Source organism: Ovis aries, chromosome 11 (assembly GCF_016772045.2).
Source record: "Ovis aries strain OAR_USU_Benz2616 breed Rambouillet chromosome 11, ARS-UI_Ramb_v3.0, whole genome shotgun sequence".
Lineage (NCBI taxonomy): Eukaryota > Metazoa > Chordata > Mammalia > Artiodactyla > Bovidae > Ovis > Ovis aries.
Genome location: NC_056064.1, coordinates 48,276,947 through 48,296,350, shown reverse-complemented (window position 1 = coordinate 48,296,350; position 19,404 = coordinate 48,276,947). Strand labels below are relative to the sequence as shown.

Genomic DNA, 19,404 nt, shown 5'->3' with positions numbered 1-19,404 from the left:
GACCTTTGGGAAGCTCAAAGTTAGAGAAGTGAAATTAAGAAGGCTGAAGATGCAAGAGCGAGTGGGAGGGAGGGAGCACCAGAGCAGCCTAGGTGAAGGCTTTTGAGAGGAAAGGTTGAATTTTTTTTTTAATTAATAAGGAAAAACTGGTTGGCATCCAAAAGCCCAGAAAAGGGGAGGGAAGTGCCTTTTCTCCTCACCCGGATTTGAACCTGAGTCCAACCAGCCTGTCCTCTTCTCGTAGAATCCTTCTCTAATCCCAAGTTCCACATCATCCCCGAGGGAAAGATCACAGAAGGAGATGACCTCCAGGTCAAGTGCACCGTTCAGGTGACGCACCAGGCCCAGTCATTCCCGGAAATCATCATCCAGAAGGACAGGGAGATTGTCGCGCACAACAGCCTCAGCAGCGAGGCTGTGTACTCCGTGATGGCCACGACAGAGCACAACGGCAACTACACGTGCAAAGTGGAAGCCAGTCGCATATCCAAAGTCAGCAGCGTCGTGGTCAACATCACAGGTAGGGCTGCTGCAGGGCGTTGGCACGTGGCGGGCTTGCGAGGCGTCTGTGCTGGAATCCGGACTGGGCAGTGAGAGCTGGTTCTTCTGCTCCCGCCGGTCTGAATGGATGTGCTCAGGCAGGGCCATGGTGCTCGTGGGGAGAAAGTCAGTGCAGAGCGAGTCAGCAGTCCGCTGTGGTGCTTGAGGGTAGAGGTTGGGCCATCAGATCCCAGCCGGGCCTCTCAGTACATCTGTGACCTTGAGTGAGTGCCTGACCGTCTCCTTGCTACAGTTCTGACAGTGGAGTGATGATAGCACTGCAGGACTGTTATGAGGACTAAACGCCATCGCCTTTCCTACAGAGCCGCGTACAGAGTAAGCACTCAGCAAGTGTTAGCTGATGTTTCTGTTATTATGTCACATTTTTCTTCCCTTTGTGCCAAGTACTGTGCTAGATCTCTACATCCCTGTGGAGGTCCTAAGACAGGGTCAGGAGCAAGAAAGCATTCAGTTCAGTTCAGTCACTCAGTCGTGTGCGACTCTTTGCAACCCCATGAATCGCAGCACGCCAGGCCTCCCTGTCCATCACCAACTCCCGGAGTTCACTCAGACTCACGTCCGTCAAGTCAGTGACGCCATCCAGCCATCTCATCCTCTGTCGTCCCCTTCTCCTCCTGCCCCCAATCCCTCCCAGCCTCAGAGTCTTTTCCAATGAGTCAACTCTTCGCATGAGGTGGCCAAAGTACTGGAGTTTCAGCTTTAGCATCATTCCTTCCAAAGAACACGCAGGGGTAGACTCAAAAGTAATAGTCACAGTTCCTCTTTGTTGAATACTCTTTGCCTGGTTTACATACATTTTCATTTCAAGTGCATAATTATGCCATAAAGTAAGTATTATGATGCTGGCTTTATGGATGTAGAAACTGGAGCTGAGAAGTCAGGTCACTTACCTAATGATTACAGGATTGCTGAGTGGCAGAGCAAGAGTTACCCACCGGCCTGTTAGATTTCCAAACCCATGTACTTAGGAAGTTCCCCTGGATGCCTTTCTTCTTTACGTGGCTTTACTTTTCATTTATTTATTTAGTTTAATTTGGGGGCTGTACTAAGTCTTCATCAGAGAAGGAAACGGCAACCCACTCCAGTATTCTGGCCTGGAGAATCACGTGGACAGGGGAGCCTGGTGGGCTGCAGTCCATGGGGTTGTAAGGAGTTGGACACAGCAGAGCATACACAGACACAAGTCTTCACTGCCGCGTTCTGGCTTCTCTAGCTGTAGTACGCGGGCTTAGTTGCCCTGCTGCGGCTGAGATCCCTGACTGGGGATCGAACTCACGCCCCCTGCAGCAGAAGCGTAGGGTCTTTTTCTTTTTCAATTGGAGGCTAATTACTTTACAATTGTGGTGGTTTTTGCCATACATTGACATGAATCAGCCATGTGTGTACATCATGTGTTCCCCATCCTGAACCCCCCTCCCACCTCCCTCCCCATCCCATTCCTCAGGGTCATCCCAGTGCCAGCCCTGAGCACCCTGTCTCATGCATCGAACCTGGGCTGGCGATCTGTTTCACATGTGATAATATACATGTTTCAATGCTATTCCCTCAGATCATCCCACCCTCTCCTTCTCCCACAGAGTCCAGAAGACTGTTCTATACATCTGTGTCTCTTTTGCTGTCTCTTTTGCATATAGGTTCATCATTACCATCTTTCTAAATTCCATATATATGTGTTAGTATACTGCATTGGTGTTTTTCTTTCTGACTTACTTCACTCTGTATAATAGGCTCCAGTTTCATCCACCACATTAGAACTGATTCAAATATATTCTTTTTAATGGCTGAGTGGTATTCCATTGTGTAAATGTACCACAGTTTTCTTATCCATTCATCTGCTGATGGACATCTAGGTTGCTTCCATGTCCTGGCTATTATAAACAGTGCTGCGAGAAGCGCAGGGTCTTAACCGCTGAATGGCCAGGGAAGTCCCTACCTGACTTTACTTTTCAAAACAGCGTTTACTAGGGAAAAAAAGAAAAAATGTACTCTACCTCCCCCTGTATATTAAATATCTTTAGGCCCTAAATGTTAAGGTGATGAGTGTATTATCTATTTTATCTGGTGCTATATCGCTAAGAGCTGAACAGTACCTGCCATACAGTAGGCTTTCAATACATATTTGTTGGATGAACAGGTGAGCATTGGGTGACAGTGTTCCAGAGGCAGAGAGAGTCAGCACTTTTTGGTTCCCAAGTGAAAGTGTTCATTCATTCATCATGCATTTGCTCATTTACTGAAAGCCTCCTCTGTGTCAATAGAGTCTATACAGTCACAGCAACAGTCCCCAGTATCATAGGTAGGCTGCCAACCAACCCAGCTAGGTGACTGGCAGGTGTTGGATCCTGCTGGTCTATACCAGGTTGGCTCCTGCTAGCTATTTAGTTTATTATCGATAATGGCAAATATTTTGATGGCATATATTTTTTTAAGATAAAATATAATTATCTTATTAGAGAACAGTATTCAGTTCAACATATATTGAGCCTCTTCTGTGTGCTGGGCTACTTTTTGGGGACCTAGGGAGCTGCCCTATGCAGCTTTGAAGAATTTCACAGACATAAATAGATGATGAGAATGTGATGCAATGATCAGCTCTGTTAAAGAGATGGTTGTATGGTCATGGGAGCAGCAGGGACCACGTGGCATACACAAGGGCAATTTCAGGGCTTAGAGCAGCACTCCAACCCCTCAGACCAGGCTACTTTAGGGAAACATGAGGCATCTTTGGACCACAAGATACTATTGTTGTAGCTGATCCCACATCAGAAGTTTGAGTCACGCTGAGTCAATCAGAAGGCGAGGCTCCCTGGCCCAAGAAAGCACAGGATTAGGCTTGGCTGGCCCTTCCCATCCCCTCAGTCTGATGCTCTGTGCTCCTGTTCCATGTAGAGCTGCCGGAGCCATGCCAGGGCTGGCAGGCAACTCCCCCACCTTCAAGAGCTGCAAGCCCTTGGACCTGGCTCCAGGCCCACTTCTGAAGCCTATTCTCCACTCCCCTGTTGGTATTAAGCCTCTCTATGAGTGGTTCTATAAAGTGATGTTGGAGGCTCACAATGATTTTGTGGACATCAAGATCATTGAACTAGTAATTTGTCTTTGGCTTGAAAGTGGATTTCCATCACCTCTCACCGTTCATATTTTCAGACCCAGGTGCTGCCAGGACTCCTGACTCTGTCCTGTCATCTCATCTCTACAATCACACCCTCATTCTGACCCCTCACAGCAGGATGTCAAGCATCTCTGCTCCAGTTCATCCTTCGACAAACCTGTGGGAGAAGCACCTATTTGGCTTAATTATTCCTGGGCTCTATGGGCTTCCTTGGTGGCTCAGTTGGTCAAAAACAAAAACAAAAAACCCTGCCTGCCAATGCAGGAGATGAAAGAGACCTGGGTTTCATCCCTGGGTCAGGAAGAACCCCCGGAGAAGGGCATGGCAACCCACTCCAGTATTCTTGCCTAGAAAATTCCATGGACAGAGGAGCCTGGCAGGCTACAGTCCACAGGCTCGCAAAGAGTTGGACATGACTGAGCACGCACGCATGCGCACACATACACACACACATGCTTGCACACACACACACACACACACCTTCACCTTGACTCCAGCCCCTTCCAAACATCTCACCTGACTCTGCCTGGAATATTCTTTCTGCTTGGTCACTGGAAGACCTCTATTGTCCTTAAAGACCAAGCCCCAGATCTCCCTCTAGGAACCTCCCAGGAAGAGTCCCATGGTCACATCTCAGTTCCCATCACACTCGTCTCCTGTCTACAGGTCAAGAGTCACTGTAAAGATTTAGCATCTGTCTCCATCATCCTGGGTGAGCTCTGGAGGGTCTGTGGCTCAATGCGTCTGACAACATTGATACTTAGCACAGAGCCTGGCATGTTATAGGAACTCAGTAAATATTTGCTCAGCGAGTGAACAAAAGACATCCTTATTAACCCGAGTGATGGTCCAGCAGTTCTGTTTACGACACTCCTTTACAAACAGATTATTCCCTAACAACATCTCATTCTTAACTCTAAACCATTGTCCACCTACCCCAGAAAGATGTTTTGTATTTTTTGCATTTTTGTTTTCTTATTTTTTAGTGTGGAATCATTTCTGTGGGATTCTTCCTGAGGCGTTTTTTTTTGTTTTTTGTTTTTTGTTTTTAACTTTTTGGTATTTGTCCAATGAGATTGTAAGGCCCTTAAAGAGGTCAATTTCTTTCTTTTTTTCCTACTCCTAACCTAGAGCTTTGTTTTATTTCATTTTACTTCATTTGGCTGTGCCTGGTCTTAGTTGTGGCATGCTGGATTTTAGCTGCCCCTTTTCGATGCAGCATGTGGGATCTAGTTCCCTGACCAGGGATTGAACCCAGGCCCCATGTATTGGGAGCATAGGGTCTTAGCCACTGGATCACCAGAGAAGTCCCCTAACCTCAAGCTTTTGATGGCAATCTGAAAAGAGGTAAGTCGATGTTCATTATATGGAAGGAAGAAGGGGTGGAATGTGCCTCACAGAATTAATTATTAGGAGATCACCTGACTTACAGTGTTATTTTATTCTCTATCAAGGAAACTAAGAAGATACCACATACTGATTATAATTATGATGGAAATGACTTCCATTTCCCTCCGTGGAATATCAGTGATGACCACAACAGTGTTGGTTTTTACTTCCAAACCTGTATGGCAGATCAAATCCTAAGTTTAGAGCCAAAGGTAGAATTTGACCCCTGAGTCCTGATTGCATTCTCAAACCCGTAAGGAGGTTTTCTAGGGGAAATTTCACGTCTCCGTCTCTTTCTCAATACGAAGATAGTCTCAAGTGCCACCAGCTCCTTTTTCTTTCTGCTTCAAGGGTCATAACCATGGAGTCAGTGCACATTTGCTTACATGAAGAAGCCAAGTCCACAAAGGTTAAGTGGCTAATTAGTAATTTCTCTGTGGCTGAGAACAAACATTTACCATTATTATAAAATACTGGTATTGTTCAGGGAATATTTGTATTAGGAGATCGATGAAACTTCTTGAAAGTCAACCACAATCTTTAGTACTCTCGATATCCAATCTACATTACGATGCTAATAACTCCTTCCAGTAGCATAGAATGTGTAAACTTACCAAGTACTTGGCCTTGGGAGGCTTCAGGTGGCGTCTTCATGCTCCTCCATGGGAAGTGCTGGAGGAATGGTGGGCAAGCTGCCGCTTCTCCCCAGCTCTACAGCATCTCTCTGCTTCAAGCCCAGACTACATTCCCTCCTGCTTCCAGTCTGGGCCCCTCCAACTCCATCCATTCTCCTTCCAGAGATCTCCCTACAAAACACGTCTGAAGCTATCCCCGTGACCCAGACCGCCCATGGCTCCCGTTGTCCTGAGGGTATAGTCCACACTTTTAAAAATGTGATTCTCAAGTTCCCTGAAGATCTGCAAGCCTTCTTTTTCTTCTCCCACAGCGTCCCAGGCTGCCTGAACTTTCAGGTGCCTGAACCTCTTGTCAGACTTTCCATATGTTATTTTCTGTTCCTGTGATACTTTCCATCTTTGCCTGGATAACGTACCCCAGGAGTTTTCTCCTGATTCTTCAAGCCTAGGTTCCATGGCCCCTCTATAGGCTCTACTGCAAACACTCTGAAGAGTCGCCCATGAGACTTTAGCACTGTTTCTTTTTTTTACTGCTGCCTCTCCTCTGCCGAGCACAGAGATGGCCTGAGATAAATACTAGTGGGATGAAATGAATGAGGGGATGAATAAACAAGTGAATGCCTGAGTCATTACTTGCCACATTACAAATTGCCAAAGTTCTCTAATCCGTGTCTGTAAGATAAATTGGGTTAATGAGGGAGGCAAAACTGCCATTGGAATCCCAGGAGAAGAATGAACCCCGGCTTGTGAATTGTGTGATCATCAGGTTCATGAGAAGCAAAGGGAAACTTAGGGCAGGAAGTGGGGAACTGGTTCTCCCAGAAGCACCTGGGCCACAGTCCTCTCCATACAGGGGACTAGGGAGCTGGTACCCACAAACATCTCACCCCATTCCCACTCACTGTTCTTTTCAGAGCTGTTTTCCAAGCCTAAGCTGGAGTCTTCAGCCACACATCTGGACCAGGGCGAAAATCTGAATCTGTGGTGCTCCATCCCAGGAGCACCTCCGGCCAACTTCACCATCCAGAAGGGAGGCATGACTGTGTCACAGACTCAAAATTTCAGCAAGAGAGTGGCAGAGTGGGACAGTGGATTATACACCTGTGTGGCGGGCGTCGGCAGGGTGGTCAAGAGAAGCAACACAGTCCAGATAACTGTGTGTGGTGAGTGTGTCCTCACTGGCCCTGAGAGCCTCTGGACTGAATGGGAGAAAGGGAATTTATCTCCAGCCACCACCTTCTCTAGTCTGAAGATGGTTCAGACTGAGGCAGGATAAAAACCCAGGGGATGGGGGACGGGGATTTGGGGAGAGAGGAGTGAAAACAAGAGGCTGAATAGCAGCAAGTGGGTGTTTCTGTTCAGGGTACAGGTGAGCTGCATCAGGATCAATGTCATTGGCAAAAGTCACACGTGTGGCTTTGTTGTGGCTGCGTGCTGATGAAGTGGCCTCCGAATCCACAGGATTCTGCTGCTTGAACAGGTGCTCACCCAAAGGGTCAGGGAGGAAACACTGCTTAGTCAACGCTAAGCTTTAAGATTTTAGGGTTTTTTTTTGCCATACCGCCTGGTAAACGGGATCTTAGTTCCCTAACCAGGGATTGAGCCTTCACCCTCTGCAGTGGAAGCTTGGAGTCTTAACCACTGGACTGGCAGGGAAGTCCCTAAGTTCCAGTTTTTGATTCTTCTCTTGGCTGGGACCCCTACTGGGTAGAAGTAGATATCTGGACCGCTTAGACCCTGGCTTCTCAGACTTGAATGTGCACAAAACACCTGGTTACAGCGCAGGTTAGATTGGGGTCAGGTTTTGTGTCTTTAACCAGCGTCTTGGAGATGCTGGTGCTGCTGGGCCCCGGACCACACTTTGAGAAGCGGGATGTCAAGCTGTCACTGTTACTGTTCTTATTCAATAGTCATGGTCCTTCAGTTGAGCCTTCAGTGTACATCCAGACTCAGGATTCAGTCTCAACTGAAGCAGGATTTTAGCAGTCCTCTACCGGATAAGGAAATAATATGCAAGACAAATGTGGGTCATTCCATTGTAATTCTTTGTGTTGTTGTAGTTCTTGTGAGGAGGTCATTTCATCATATTAGCTTTATAAATAAGCTAATTTCTAAATAATGGCCTAGGATAATTCTTGTTTCTGAGGCATGAAACTTACTATCAGGAGAGGATGAGGCACTGAGAATTTGTTTTAAAATATATTGTTGGATACTTGTTACATATTTTTTTTAACATTTTTCTTCTATCTTTCTCAATACAAAGAAAGAGATGTGAATGTGTGTGTATGTGTGCATAAGACATGTGAACATATAAGCATATATTTAGGGGGTTATAATGTTTTTCCTGAATTTGTGTCATCCTTTTTTGTTTATATTATTCTCTTTCCCTCTCTCTCCTCAAGAATCTTAAAGGAGTCCCCTAAAGATAGACATGGCAGCAGGCATTTTATTTTATTATTTTTTAAGTTAATTTTTATCAGAATATAGTTGACTTGCAATGTTGCATTAGTTTCAGCTATATAGCAAAATGAATCAGTAATACATAATAGATATCCACTCTTTTTTATATTTCATTCCCATATAGGCGATTACAGAATACTGCATAGAGTTCCTTGTACTATACCATAGGTCCTTATTCGTTACCTCTTTTGCATATGGTAGTGTGTATATATCAATCCAAGTCTCTCAATTTATCCCTCCCACTCCCCGCCCCCTTCCCCATGTGGTAACCGTAAGTTTGTTTTCTACATCTGTGAGTCTTTTTCTGTTTTATAAATAGGTTCATTGGTACCCTTTTTTAAGATCCCACATGTAAGCAACATTATATGATATTTGTCTTTCTCTACCTGACGTACTTCACTAAGTGTGGCAATCTCTGGGTCCAGGCAGGCATTTTAAATTAGAGCAATGATAGAGAAAGCCAAGCCCAGAGTTTGCAGAAGGAACACCTTGGGCTGGATGTTTTGTCTCAGATTGTTTTTTTTCTCTCTTCCTCTGTCATTCTAGAAATGCTTTCCAAGCCCAGTATTTTTCATGACTCCAGGTCTGAGGTGATAAAAGGACAGACCATTGAAGTCAGTTGTCAGTCCATAAACGGAACGGCACCCATTTTTTATCAGCTTTCAAACACAAGTAAGCCTGTGGCGAATCAGAGCATGGGCTCAAATGAGCCAGCGATATTCCGAGATAAACCCACGAAAGATGTAGAATACTGGTGCAGTGCAGATAACTGCCATTCCCACAGCAAGATGTTCAGCGAAGTTCTGCGAGTCAAGGTGATAGGTAAGTCTCTGTGCTGCGAGAAGAATCCACGGGGGACTGCGGTTTTAGTTCACACTTTCAAAGGTTTGGGAGTGGACAAGAGAAGTGGATGGCACTTGTGCAAAGTCCATAAACATGACAGGCGCCAAGCAGGACCAAAGCCCAAGTAAATGGGGCTGGAAAATATCTGGTGATTATCAGCGTGGCTGGCATCATCTATTTTCAGAAACTTTCAAGTGAACTGTTGAAATATAAGTACAGTGTCCCAACTTGAGGAAGCACAAAAGTTGTGCTTTGGGGTTCCCTTAGCATCTGCTCCTTTTCATTTATTTATTTGGCTGTGCTGGGTCTTACGTGCAGCAGCATGTAGAATCTTTAGTTGTGGCATACGGGATCTAGTTCCCCAACCAGGGATCCAACCCGGGCCGCCTGTGTTGGGAGCACAGAGTCTTAGCCACTGGATCACAGGGAAGTTCCATCTGCTCCTTTTCATAGTGTTCTTTATGTATTTTTGATCGTGCTGGGCCTTCACTGCTGAGCGTCTCTTCTCTAGTTGTGGTGAGTGGGAGCTACCCTTTGTGGCAGTCTGTGGGCTTCTCATTGCGGTGGCTCTTCTTGTTTCAGAGCACGGCTCTAGGCACTTGGGCTGCGTTAGTTGCAGCTCCCGGGCTCTAGGGCACAGGCTCGATTGTTGTGGCACACTGGCTTAGCTGCTCTGCAGCATGTGAGATCTTCCTGGACCAGGGATCGAACCTGCATATCCTGCATTGGCAGGTGGATTCTTTACCACTGAGCCAGCAGGGAAGTCCCCGTTTGTCCCTTTTTAGATGAACTGACAGTCCTCTCTGGGAAACGTAGACCAGAGCTCTCTACCATGGACGCTGGACCCCTGGCAGGGCAAATTCTGTCATGCGTGGAAATCTCAGCGGTCAGAGCTGCAGGCTAACAGTCACTGGGACTCTCATACTCAAGAGAAATATACCATTGTCCTGGGGTGAATAATTTTCCTTGAGCCTTGGTCTTGTACCTTTCAGAAGGTCTTAGGAATGCCATTACTTGCATCTCTGAGATGTTCTGCATCTTGTTGTAAAAAGCTTAATAAGGCTTCCTCTTCCTCCTTGTTGTTTAAGGACTGCTTATCTACACGTGCCATATGGACATCTTGAGTTGGGTAGTGATACCTCCTATAATTTTTTTTCGAGGGGGCATACTAGTCGGCTGGCAGGATCTCAGTTCCCTGGCCAGGGATTTAACCCATGTCCCCTGCAGTGAAAACCCAGAATCCTAATTTCTAAGCCATCAGGGGACTCCCTGATTCCTCCTACTATTAATGTATAGCCTAAGAGTAACTATGTGGGAGACCTAGGTTTGATCCCTGGGTTGGGAAGGTCCCCTGGAGAAGGGAAAGGCTACCCACTCCAGTATTCAGGCCTAGAGAATTCCATGGACTGTATGGTCCACGGAGTCACCAAGAGTCAGACACAACTGTGTGCCTTTCACTTCACTTCACTGAGTAACTGTACTTCTCAAATTAGCATTGGTAGCTAATAAGCACCTCACGCCATAGGTCATAACAACAACAAAAAAAGAAGATACATTCTTTGTATCTCCTGATTAAATAGTGAAGAAACATTTTAACGTATTTGAATAATAGTGCAAATAAACATTTAAAAAATGTTACCAGGCAACACATTATTAACTCTCCTTACAGTGATGATAATAGGAATTAAGGGCATGAAAATACCATCTAGCTTGAGTAGGAAGAGCTGGGCCAGGAACTAAGGCTCAGTGATGGGTAGGCAGAGAGGGCTTAAGATGGTCTCTAGCCTAGTCAAATAGGTGATTAAAAGGCTCCATGGGGCAGCTCAAAAGGCTGGGGATGGATGACTGGAAAGTAAGTTTGGGAATGGAGAGTCATTGGATATAAACTTGTAGAGTAACTGAGCCTAACTGTTAGGGCATCAGTTGCCAGTCAGAGGAGCTGGGGCTTTGTCCTGTGTGCAGTGAAGAGCTAGAAGAAGGAAGGAGGGCATGCTGAGAATTGGCTCCTGGGATGATTCACCTGCTGGTCCCATCAGTTAGAAGGGGTGGGGGCTTTAAACCTTACAGTGCTTTAAGAAGCTAAAGTAGAAGTCCATGTGAAACTCTCGGTTTTCAGCAGGTCAGTATTGGACTTCCCCTCTGGTCTAGTGGTTAAAAATCCACCTGCCAGTGCAGGTTGGATCCCTGGTCTGGGAAGATTCCACGTGCCACGGGGCAACTTCGGCCGTGGGCCACAGCTACTGATGCCCACATGTTCTAGAGTCCACACTCCAAAACAAGAGAAGCCACCTCAATGAGAAGCCCTTGCACCACAATTAGAGAAAGTCTGCATGCAGCAGCAAAAACCCAGGGCTACCAAAAATCAATGAATTAAGAAAATAAACTGGGTCAATATTAGTGGCTAATGTTTATGAGCACAGATAATATGTCCAACCCTGTGTGAACTATGTTAGTAAATTAGTCCCATTCACACTTACAATAGCCATGTAAGCACCATATTCATATCATCCTTATTTTACAATGAGGCAACTAGGGCTTAAGATAAACAGCTGGTAGCCAGTAATGCTCGGAATTTTGGCCAGGCATTCTGGCTCCTAAGCCTGGCTTGTCACCACCTCCTTGTGCTTCACAAGAAGAGAGGCTGTCAGGTCAGGCTGCACCATTCAGGAGCCTTCCTTGTGATCGACTCCTGCCATCCCACACCAGGCCAGGTGCTCCCTTTTGTTGGATCAGCAGCTCCATGTTCTGGCCACCCCCTGCACTCACAAGAGGGTGGTTCATAAATCAGATATTGGTCTGCTGATCAGTTCATTCTCCCACTAATAGTAATGTACTTGGGAAGACAGTTTAGGCTCAGAATTTTGGTGGCTAAACATGGGATAAAAGGGGCTATAGGAGGAAGGTGAGTTCTGCTCAGATCTGCTGGGAGTGAGAGGCTGGCAGGGCTTCTTGGTGGAAATGCACAGGTTAAAGTCAAGACACAGAATTCAGGAGAGTAAGCTGGACTAGGACTATGTATCTAAGCTTTAGATACTGTGTGTTTATGCATTAAATGTGCAAATAGAAGCTATCATTTAGGTGAAATCACCAAAGATGAGAAGGGAGATGGCAAACTGAGGACTGAATTTTGCAGAAAGTCCTAATGTAGGGAGCAAAAATTGATGAATAAAGAGGAAGCGCCAGGTGAGGAGGTAAGAGAATCAGAGTGAGGCTTCACAGGAGCCCAGGGGAAGCTGAATTCCAAAGGAAGGGCTGGGTGACAAGTGAGAGCTGTAGGGAGGCCAAGGATGGACAGACAGGAAGAACATCCAACATGGATTTGACCTGCAGGAAACCCGGGGGTGAGTTAGTTGGGAATCAGGTGACCTTGGAGTTTCTTCAAAACCAAAAATGCAGTGCAGTTTCGGAAGCAGAGGGACAGAATTCAGGTTCCCAAGCTCACAAGCAAATGAGAAATAAGGACATGAAAGCAATTGGTTTAGATCATTCAGAGGAGGAGAAAGATAGGACAAGAGCTAGAGAAGGCAGTGTGTCAAGGTTATTTGCTCGTAAGATCTGGAAATGCCCTGCATCTGAGTTAAGCAGAGGGAGAGAAATCACACACACACACACACACACACACACACACACACTCACATATACAAACTCACCCAGAGTAGACCCCAACAGGACACATAAGCTAATTGTATAGTTAAGCTGAGTGGTCAGTAATACTGGATTGGCCAAAAGGTTTATTCGAGTTTTCCCATAACATCTAAGTCCAACCCAATACATGAGGTGGTAAATGAAGGAGTGGGGGTGGTATCCCTAGCCTCTTGTGTCTAATCAGCGTGTGAGGACAGGTGTCCATTGCTGCCCTTCTGGGCTCATTGGAGGAGGAACTGTCAAGAATGTGGGGTTGATGTATGGCAAAACTAACACAAGAGACTTGAGTAAAGGGCAAAGTCCCAGTCTCAGTCATGATTACAGAAGACTGGCCGTGACCAGTGGCCGTGTCATGTTCCTCCCCTTGCCCACTTCTCTGCTCAGCACTATCCTTTTCCTGCCTTCCAGCCCCAGTGGATGAAGCCAAGCTCTCTATCCTCTTGAAGGAGGAGGTGGAGTCTGGGATGCCCATTGTGCTTCGTTGCTCCGTGAGCGAAGGATCCAGTCCTATCACGTACAAGTTTTACAAAGGAAAGGAGAGCAAACCCTTCCATCAAGAAACCTTAAATGCCACCCTGGCCATTTGGCACGAGGACACGGCCAGCAAGGAGCACGAGGGACAGTATTACTGCACGGCCTCCAACAGAGCCAACCTTTCCAAACACGTGATCCAAAGCAACACACTGACCATCAGAGGTAAGAGGTCTCAACAGCAGAATGCAGTTTAAGTTGCAAGCTCAAGGCCAGAAAGCGCATCTAAGAGGACATAGCTGGGAACTTAGTGCATCTTGCTGTGGGCCAAGGGACCAACATCCACCAGGCTCTTTGGTGGCGGGTAACAAAAGTCCCAGGGCTGATCTCCTTCAGAATGGACTGGTTGGATCTCCTTGTAGTCCAAGGGACTCTCAAGAGTCTTCTCCAACACCATAGTACTTTGGCCACCTCATGCGAAGAGCTGACTCATTGGAAAAGACTCTGATGCTGGGAGGGATTGGGGGCAGGAGGAGAAGGGGATGACAGAGGATGAGATGGTTAGATGGCGTCACTGACTCGATGGATGTGAGTCTGAGTGAAGTCCGGGAGTTGGTGATGGACAGGGAGGCCTGGCGTGCTGCAATTCATGGGGTCGCAAAGAGTCAGACACGACTGAGTGACTGAACTGAACAAAAGTCCACTCAAGTTAAGTATGAAAGATGAAGTGATTATTATAAGGAATTAGAAGGATGAGGTTAAAGCGTCTCTGCCTGGAATGCGGAAGACCTGGGTTTGATTCCTGAGTCGGGAAGATCCCCTGGAGAAGGAAATGGCAAACCCACTCCAGTACTCTTGCCTGGAGAATCCCATGGAGGGAAGAGCATGGTAGGCTACAGTCCACAGGGTCGCAAAGAGTCGGACACGACTGAGTGACTTCACTTCACTTTCCTTCGGAAGGATTTCACACAGTCCTCATTACAAACTTCTTGGTGCAAGAGACACCCACTTGGATCAAGTGTCCATCCATGGACCGCCTATGGTTGAGGGGAGTGGGTCATGCAGAACAGACACAGTTAGAGGGGCCCACGTGTGTGGGTAGAGGATGATGCATAGAGAGGGAAGAGGGGTGAACAGACAGCTTAAAAAGCATCTTCTTCAGTCCTCTGGTCCCCTCAGGTCACCACTGACTCTATAGCAGAAACAAACATTTCTGTACCTATTACAGAGTCCCTCAGAGGTAGATGCTCAGTGAAAGACACGAGTGACAAGGATATAGCAATCACTCTTATTTGTTGCTTAAGTGAAGTGAAGTGAAATGAAAGTCGCTCGGTTGTGTCCGACTCTTTGCAATCCTATGGACTATATAGTCCACGGAATTCTCCAGGCCAGAATACTGGAGTGGTTAGTTGTTCCCTTCTCCAGGGGATCTTCCCGACCTAGGGATCAAACCCAGGTCTACCACATTGCACGTGGATTCTTTACCATCTGAGCCACCAGGGAAGTCCATTTGTTGCTTAAGGCTGTACTATTTCTTGCTGGCAGAGGGATAAACATATATATTTAAAAACGTTTTTCTTTTTTTTTCATTTCCAGTCTATCTTGCCCCCTGGAAGAAAGGACTCATTGCAGTCGTGGTCATCGGAGTGATCATTGCCACCTTGGTCTTTGGAGCCAGATGCTATTTTCTGAAGAAAGCCAAGGGTGAGCATAGTCCTTTCATTCCATCCTGCCAGGCTGCCCTGCCAGGGAACCTGCCATGGAGGGGACGGGCTTCAGCCTCATGGGAAGCTTGTGCCCTGGTCCAGTGGGAGCCAAGGGCATGTGGCTGCTGACACTTGTTTTCCTCCTGGGGTGTCACCTTCCTAACCAAAGATGCTGCCTTTGGTGGGTATGAGCTTTTACTCCCCTTTGGAGTTAGCCAGGCATGAGTGAAAGCCTTTGCTTTCTGAGTTGGGCTCCCAGGAAAAGACGAATCTGGGGGGAAGGTTGCATCTACGTGTGATCAGAAGTAGCTCTTTGTGTGGGGCTTTGGCCACACCTAGGCTGCCGTCTATGGGGTCGCACAGAGTCGGACATGACTGAAACAACTTAGCAGCAGCAGCCCTACTGTTGGTAGAGTTGGGCATGAGTGGAGACACCCTCCCCACCCCACCCCCACACACTGAATTCCTCCTGGTCAATCTTTTGGTTGTGCTATGATTTCTACCCTGTACTTGGGGTTATCCATGTACAGAAGGGAAGCCAGGATTATCCACTGACACTGAGGAATCAGTCAACTAAGCAAGACTCAAGCAAAAGGGCACAGCATCAGTAAAGTCTGCACAGAAAGAAATACCTTTTTTTCAAATTCTGTTTATTTTGGCTGTGCTGGGTCTTCATTGCTGCACAGGCTTTCTCTAGTTGCAGGGAGAGGGGGCTCCTCTTTGTTGCAGTGAACGGGCTTCTCACTACGGTGGTTTCTCCTGCTGTGGAGCGGGGTTCTAGAGAGAGCGGCGGTAGCAGTTGGCGGCTCATGGGCTCTAGAGCACAGGCTCAGTAGTTGTGGCGCACAGGCTTTGTTGCCCCCGAGACATGTGAAATCTTCTAGGACCAGGGATCGAACCCACGTCCCCTGCATTGGCAGGCGGATTCTTTACTGCTGGACCCCCTAGGGAAGCCCTGCAACTTTTTTTTTTTTTTTTTTTTTTGAGGTAAAGCAGATTCTGCTGGAGACCCCTGGGGCTGCTGCCAGGGACAGGAGGGACCAGATGAGATGAGGCGGGGTTTTTTCAAAGCAGGAAGGGGGCAGCCCCTCTGGGAAAATGGTCTTCAGTACAAACCGCTTCCTCAGGGTCAGTCTGGCCTTTGTCTCAGGCCAGTTTGGGATTCAAAGCATGGGGACTGATGTAACCTTTACTTTGGGGAAGGTCTTGGAGCAAAGAGATAGTCGCTCATTTATCCGGCTCATCTGTTTCCTGTGCTATGATCTTGCTCTCTGCCACATTCCACGAAGGGAAGTTGCTCCTGGTTGAAACAGTGGAAATGTCCAATTTCATGGAAAATGATGTGAACTCTCTTGGTGTAAGACCAAGAGAAGACCTGGTTTGTTTATTTGTTTGTTTTCCTTCTTGAAAAACTGTGACTATATTTGGCTTTCTGTTCTCTCTTTTTACGGATGTTCAGTCTTCAAAAAAAAAAAAAAGTCCAATATGGTTAAATGAGTGTTCCCATCTGATGTGGATGTGGGTTCTTTATTCTGACTTTGGTTCTTCTTTTTGTCTTTTAAAGCCAAGCAGATGCCGGTGGAGATGTCCAGGTCAGTGTCTTTTGGAAGAGGGGAAGCTGATCTGTGGGTATGGATAGACTCGTCTGGCAAGGATTTCTGTCATTAGGAAGTCTTCCGTGGTTCTTGGCAAACTCAAAAAATTTAGGACCTTGAGTATGAGCTATGGAGGGATGTGTGTGTGGGCGGGTGGGGGGGGGATGGTATGTGTGGGTGTGTAAGACTGCCAACTGTCCTTCAGGAGAAGTAATGGCTTTATTCTGAGATCATGTCCTTTCTACACTTTTCCTTATGAAATTATCCTTGTGGTAGATGGAATTAAAAATTTTTAAACTTAATGGGCAAAATAGAATTTCCTTAAACATGGGTGTACTATTCTTACTGTTCTTGAGATCTAAACTCCCCAAATATGGAAACTATCTCTCTGTTCTCGAGAGAAAACATTAACACAGGATAAGGAATCCCCTCCCTCCCAATAAAGGATGCCTCATGTTTATGCCTCCTTTGGTCCGGACAGTGATTTCAATGACAAAAAGGTTTTTGTCCAGTAATCATAGAACTGAAGAAAGCATGAGTTCCCAATAAGAGAGTAAAATTTTCCTCATTGCAGAAAAGTCCTCCTGGTTTTTCTCATGCTCTTTCTTTGACTATGTTGTTAGTTTGGAGTTAGAGCCAAGAAAAATGTTATTTCTTTTTCCTTTTTTAAATTTCAATTTAAGGCCAGCCGTACCGCTTCTGAACTCCAACAATGAGAAGACATTGTCAGATGCCAGTACTGAAGCCGACAGACATTATGGTACTGTCATGGTTTTGTGTGGTTGTTAAGAATTTTTTTGTAAAGTAATTAACCTCCAATTAAAATTTATATTTTTAAAAAAATAATTTTTCCCAGCTTGCTCCCCATCTCTTATCCTTCTGAGAAGCAGAAATCCGTGGGCGGTAGGGTGAGGTTGAACGGGAAACTCTGGCTTCAGGCAGAGGCGCCTAATCTAATCAGTCATTGGGTGGTGGGCTAGGAAGCAAAACAAAAATGTCAGAAGAAAGGCTGAACATAGTGTTCTAATTTCACCACCTTTTAAATATCCCAAGGAACGAAAGGTGGGGAGTAATTACAATCTGCGGACAACCACGTGAGTTCTTTTCAAACACAGGACACTGCCCACGTGTAATCATTTTCCATTTGTAAGATAGAAACCAACTATGAAATGAAGGCACTGGTAAAACGTCTCAGATGAAATTATTTTTTGCAAGCACAAGGCAATTTCAAACTTGCCACAATGGGAAGCACGTTTACAGATCTCACTGTTAGTAGATGTACTTAAAATAAAGAAGTGGTACAATCAAAGAATACTTAGTTGTGAGGTTCATTGCAAGCTTGAGAGTCAGCTCAACCGGGAGCCAATCCTGGGAGTTCTTTTTTTTTTTTTTTTTTTTAATTGTTACTGGCTGCACTGGGTCTTTATTACTGTGTGCAAGCTTTCTTTCATTATGGAGAGTGGGGGCTACTGTCTAGTTGTGATGTGCAGGATTTTCATTGTGGTGGTGTCTCTTGTTGTGGAGCGTGCGGGCTTCAGTAGCTGCTCAACATGGGCTCAGTAGTTGTGGTGCGTGGGCTTAGCTGCCCCACAGCACGTGGGAGCGTCTCCCAGACCAGAGATGGAACTGGTGTCCCCTGCATTGCAAGGTGGATTCTTAACCACCTGACCACCAGGGAAGCCCCAGGGAGTTCTTAATCCCATTAGATCTTGGAGAAAATTATTCAGGCCCTTAGCAGGGGTGCTGGCTCTTTCCCAGAAGAGGGCATGATTACATCACACGAAGAGTTCTGTCCCAGATAGGTTTGGGAGTTGAACACTGGTGTTCTTTTTTAATTTTGTAACAGTGTCCCACAAAATAAGAAATTTTTAGAATACCCTCTTTACAGGGAAGTCTTGAGAAATCTTTTGAGAAAGGAGCAATTCCTATTGTACAGAACCACAAACTTTTTAAAAAGTAAAATAAAATATTTGTCATAATAAAAGTAATGTGCCAATAAAGAGAAGAGAGCAAATATGTCATTTGAGAAACTCCGTTCAGAAAAATTTGGTGGATATTTAGCAAAAAGTAATCCAATCCTATAGAGAAAATACCTCTTTCTGGTATAAAGTGGGTTCTGTTGGTAATATGTATTATGTATACATAAGTATGGGCTTCCCTGGTGGCTCAGAGGGTAAAGAATCTGCCTGCAGTGCAGGTTTGATCCCTAGGTTGGGAAGATCCCCTGGAGAAGGTAATGGCTACCTACTCCAGTATTCTTGCCCAGAGAATTCCATGGACAGAGGAGCCTGGCGGCTACAGTCAGTGGGGTGGCAAAGAGGTGGACACGACTGAGCGATTAACATACATAAGTACAAATATATGATACTTTAAATACTGATACTTATATTAAAATAGAATTTCCTCTCAAATTTCCAAAATGAAGGGAATGCTACAATTCTTCTTACCTTTTTCTCTGCACGGATTATTTTAGCTTATAAATATATGTTAGTAATCACAACATGTGTACGTGCTCAATCACTCAGTTGTGTCCTGCTCTTTGCAACCCTATGGGATTTAGCCCACCAGCTTCCTCTGTCCATGGAAATTTCCAGGTACTGGAGTAGGTTGCCATGTCCAACTGCAGGGGTTCTTCCTGACCAAGGGATCGAACCCACATCTCTTGCGTCTCCTGCATTGGCAGGCGGATTCTTCACCGCTGTATCACCTGGGAAGCCCAGTAATCATGATAGTAATTAGTAAATACATAATGACATGGAGTGGGAAACCATGTGCTCTTCAGGGATAGTATTTGTAGCATTCATAAGAATTCTTTCTAATAAAGAACAACTTGGTTAAAAAAAAAAAAAAATTCAAAGAACTTTCCCCATGCCCAGGTGGCAGCCTGAGGTATTGCAGTGTCTTTAAACCATGTTCTCATGAAGCCAGTTCTCTAGATAGAAAGGGTTAGTTCACCGGTATCCTTCATGCTTCTTATCACTGCCTCATCC

At 45.8% G+C, this 19,404-nt stretch overlaps 1 protein-coding gene across 8 annotated transcripts in view; it reads left to right on the top strand.

Annotated features, from left to right (window-relative positions):
* The window catches only part of PECAM1 (platelet and endothelial cell adhesion molecule 1), a 99,428-nt gene that overhangs the window by 55,217 nt on the left and 24,807 nt on the right, over positions 1-19,404 (top strand). For all 8 annotated transcript variants that reach the window (XM_060395774.1, XM_004013029.6, XM_012186335.4 and 5 more), the window contains 7 exons: positions 245-520; positions 6,609-6,857; positions 8,701-8,976; positions 13,051-13,338; positions 14,710-14,817; positions 16,384-16,411; positions 17,098-17,174. In XM_060395774.1, coding sequence (XP_060251757.1) covers positions 245-520; positions 6,609-6,857; positions 8,701-8,976; positions 13,051-13,338; positions 14,710-14,817; positions 16,384-16,411; positions 17,098-17,174 — 1,302 coding nt within the window. The remainder of the gene's footprint in view (positions 1-244; positions 521-6,608; positions 6,858-8,700; positions 8,977-13,050; positions 13,339-14,709; positions 14,818-16,383; positions 16,412-17,097; positions 17,175-19,404) is intronic.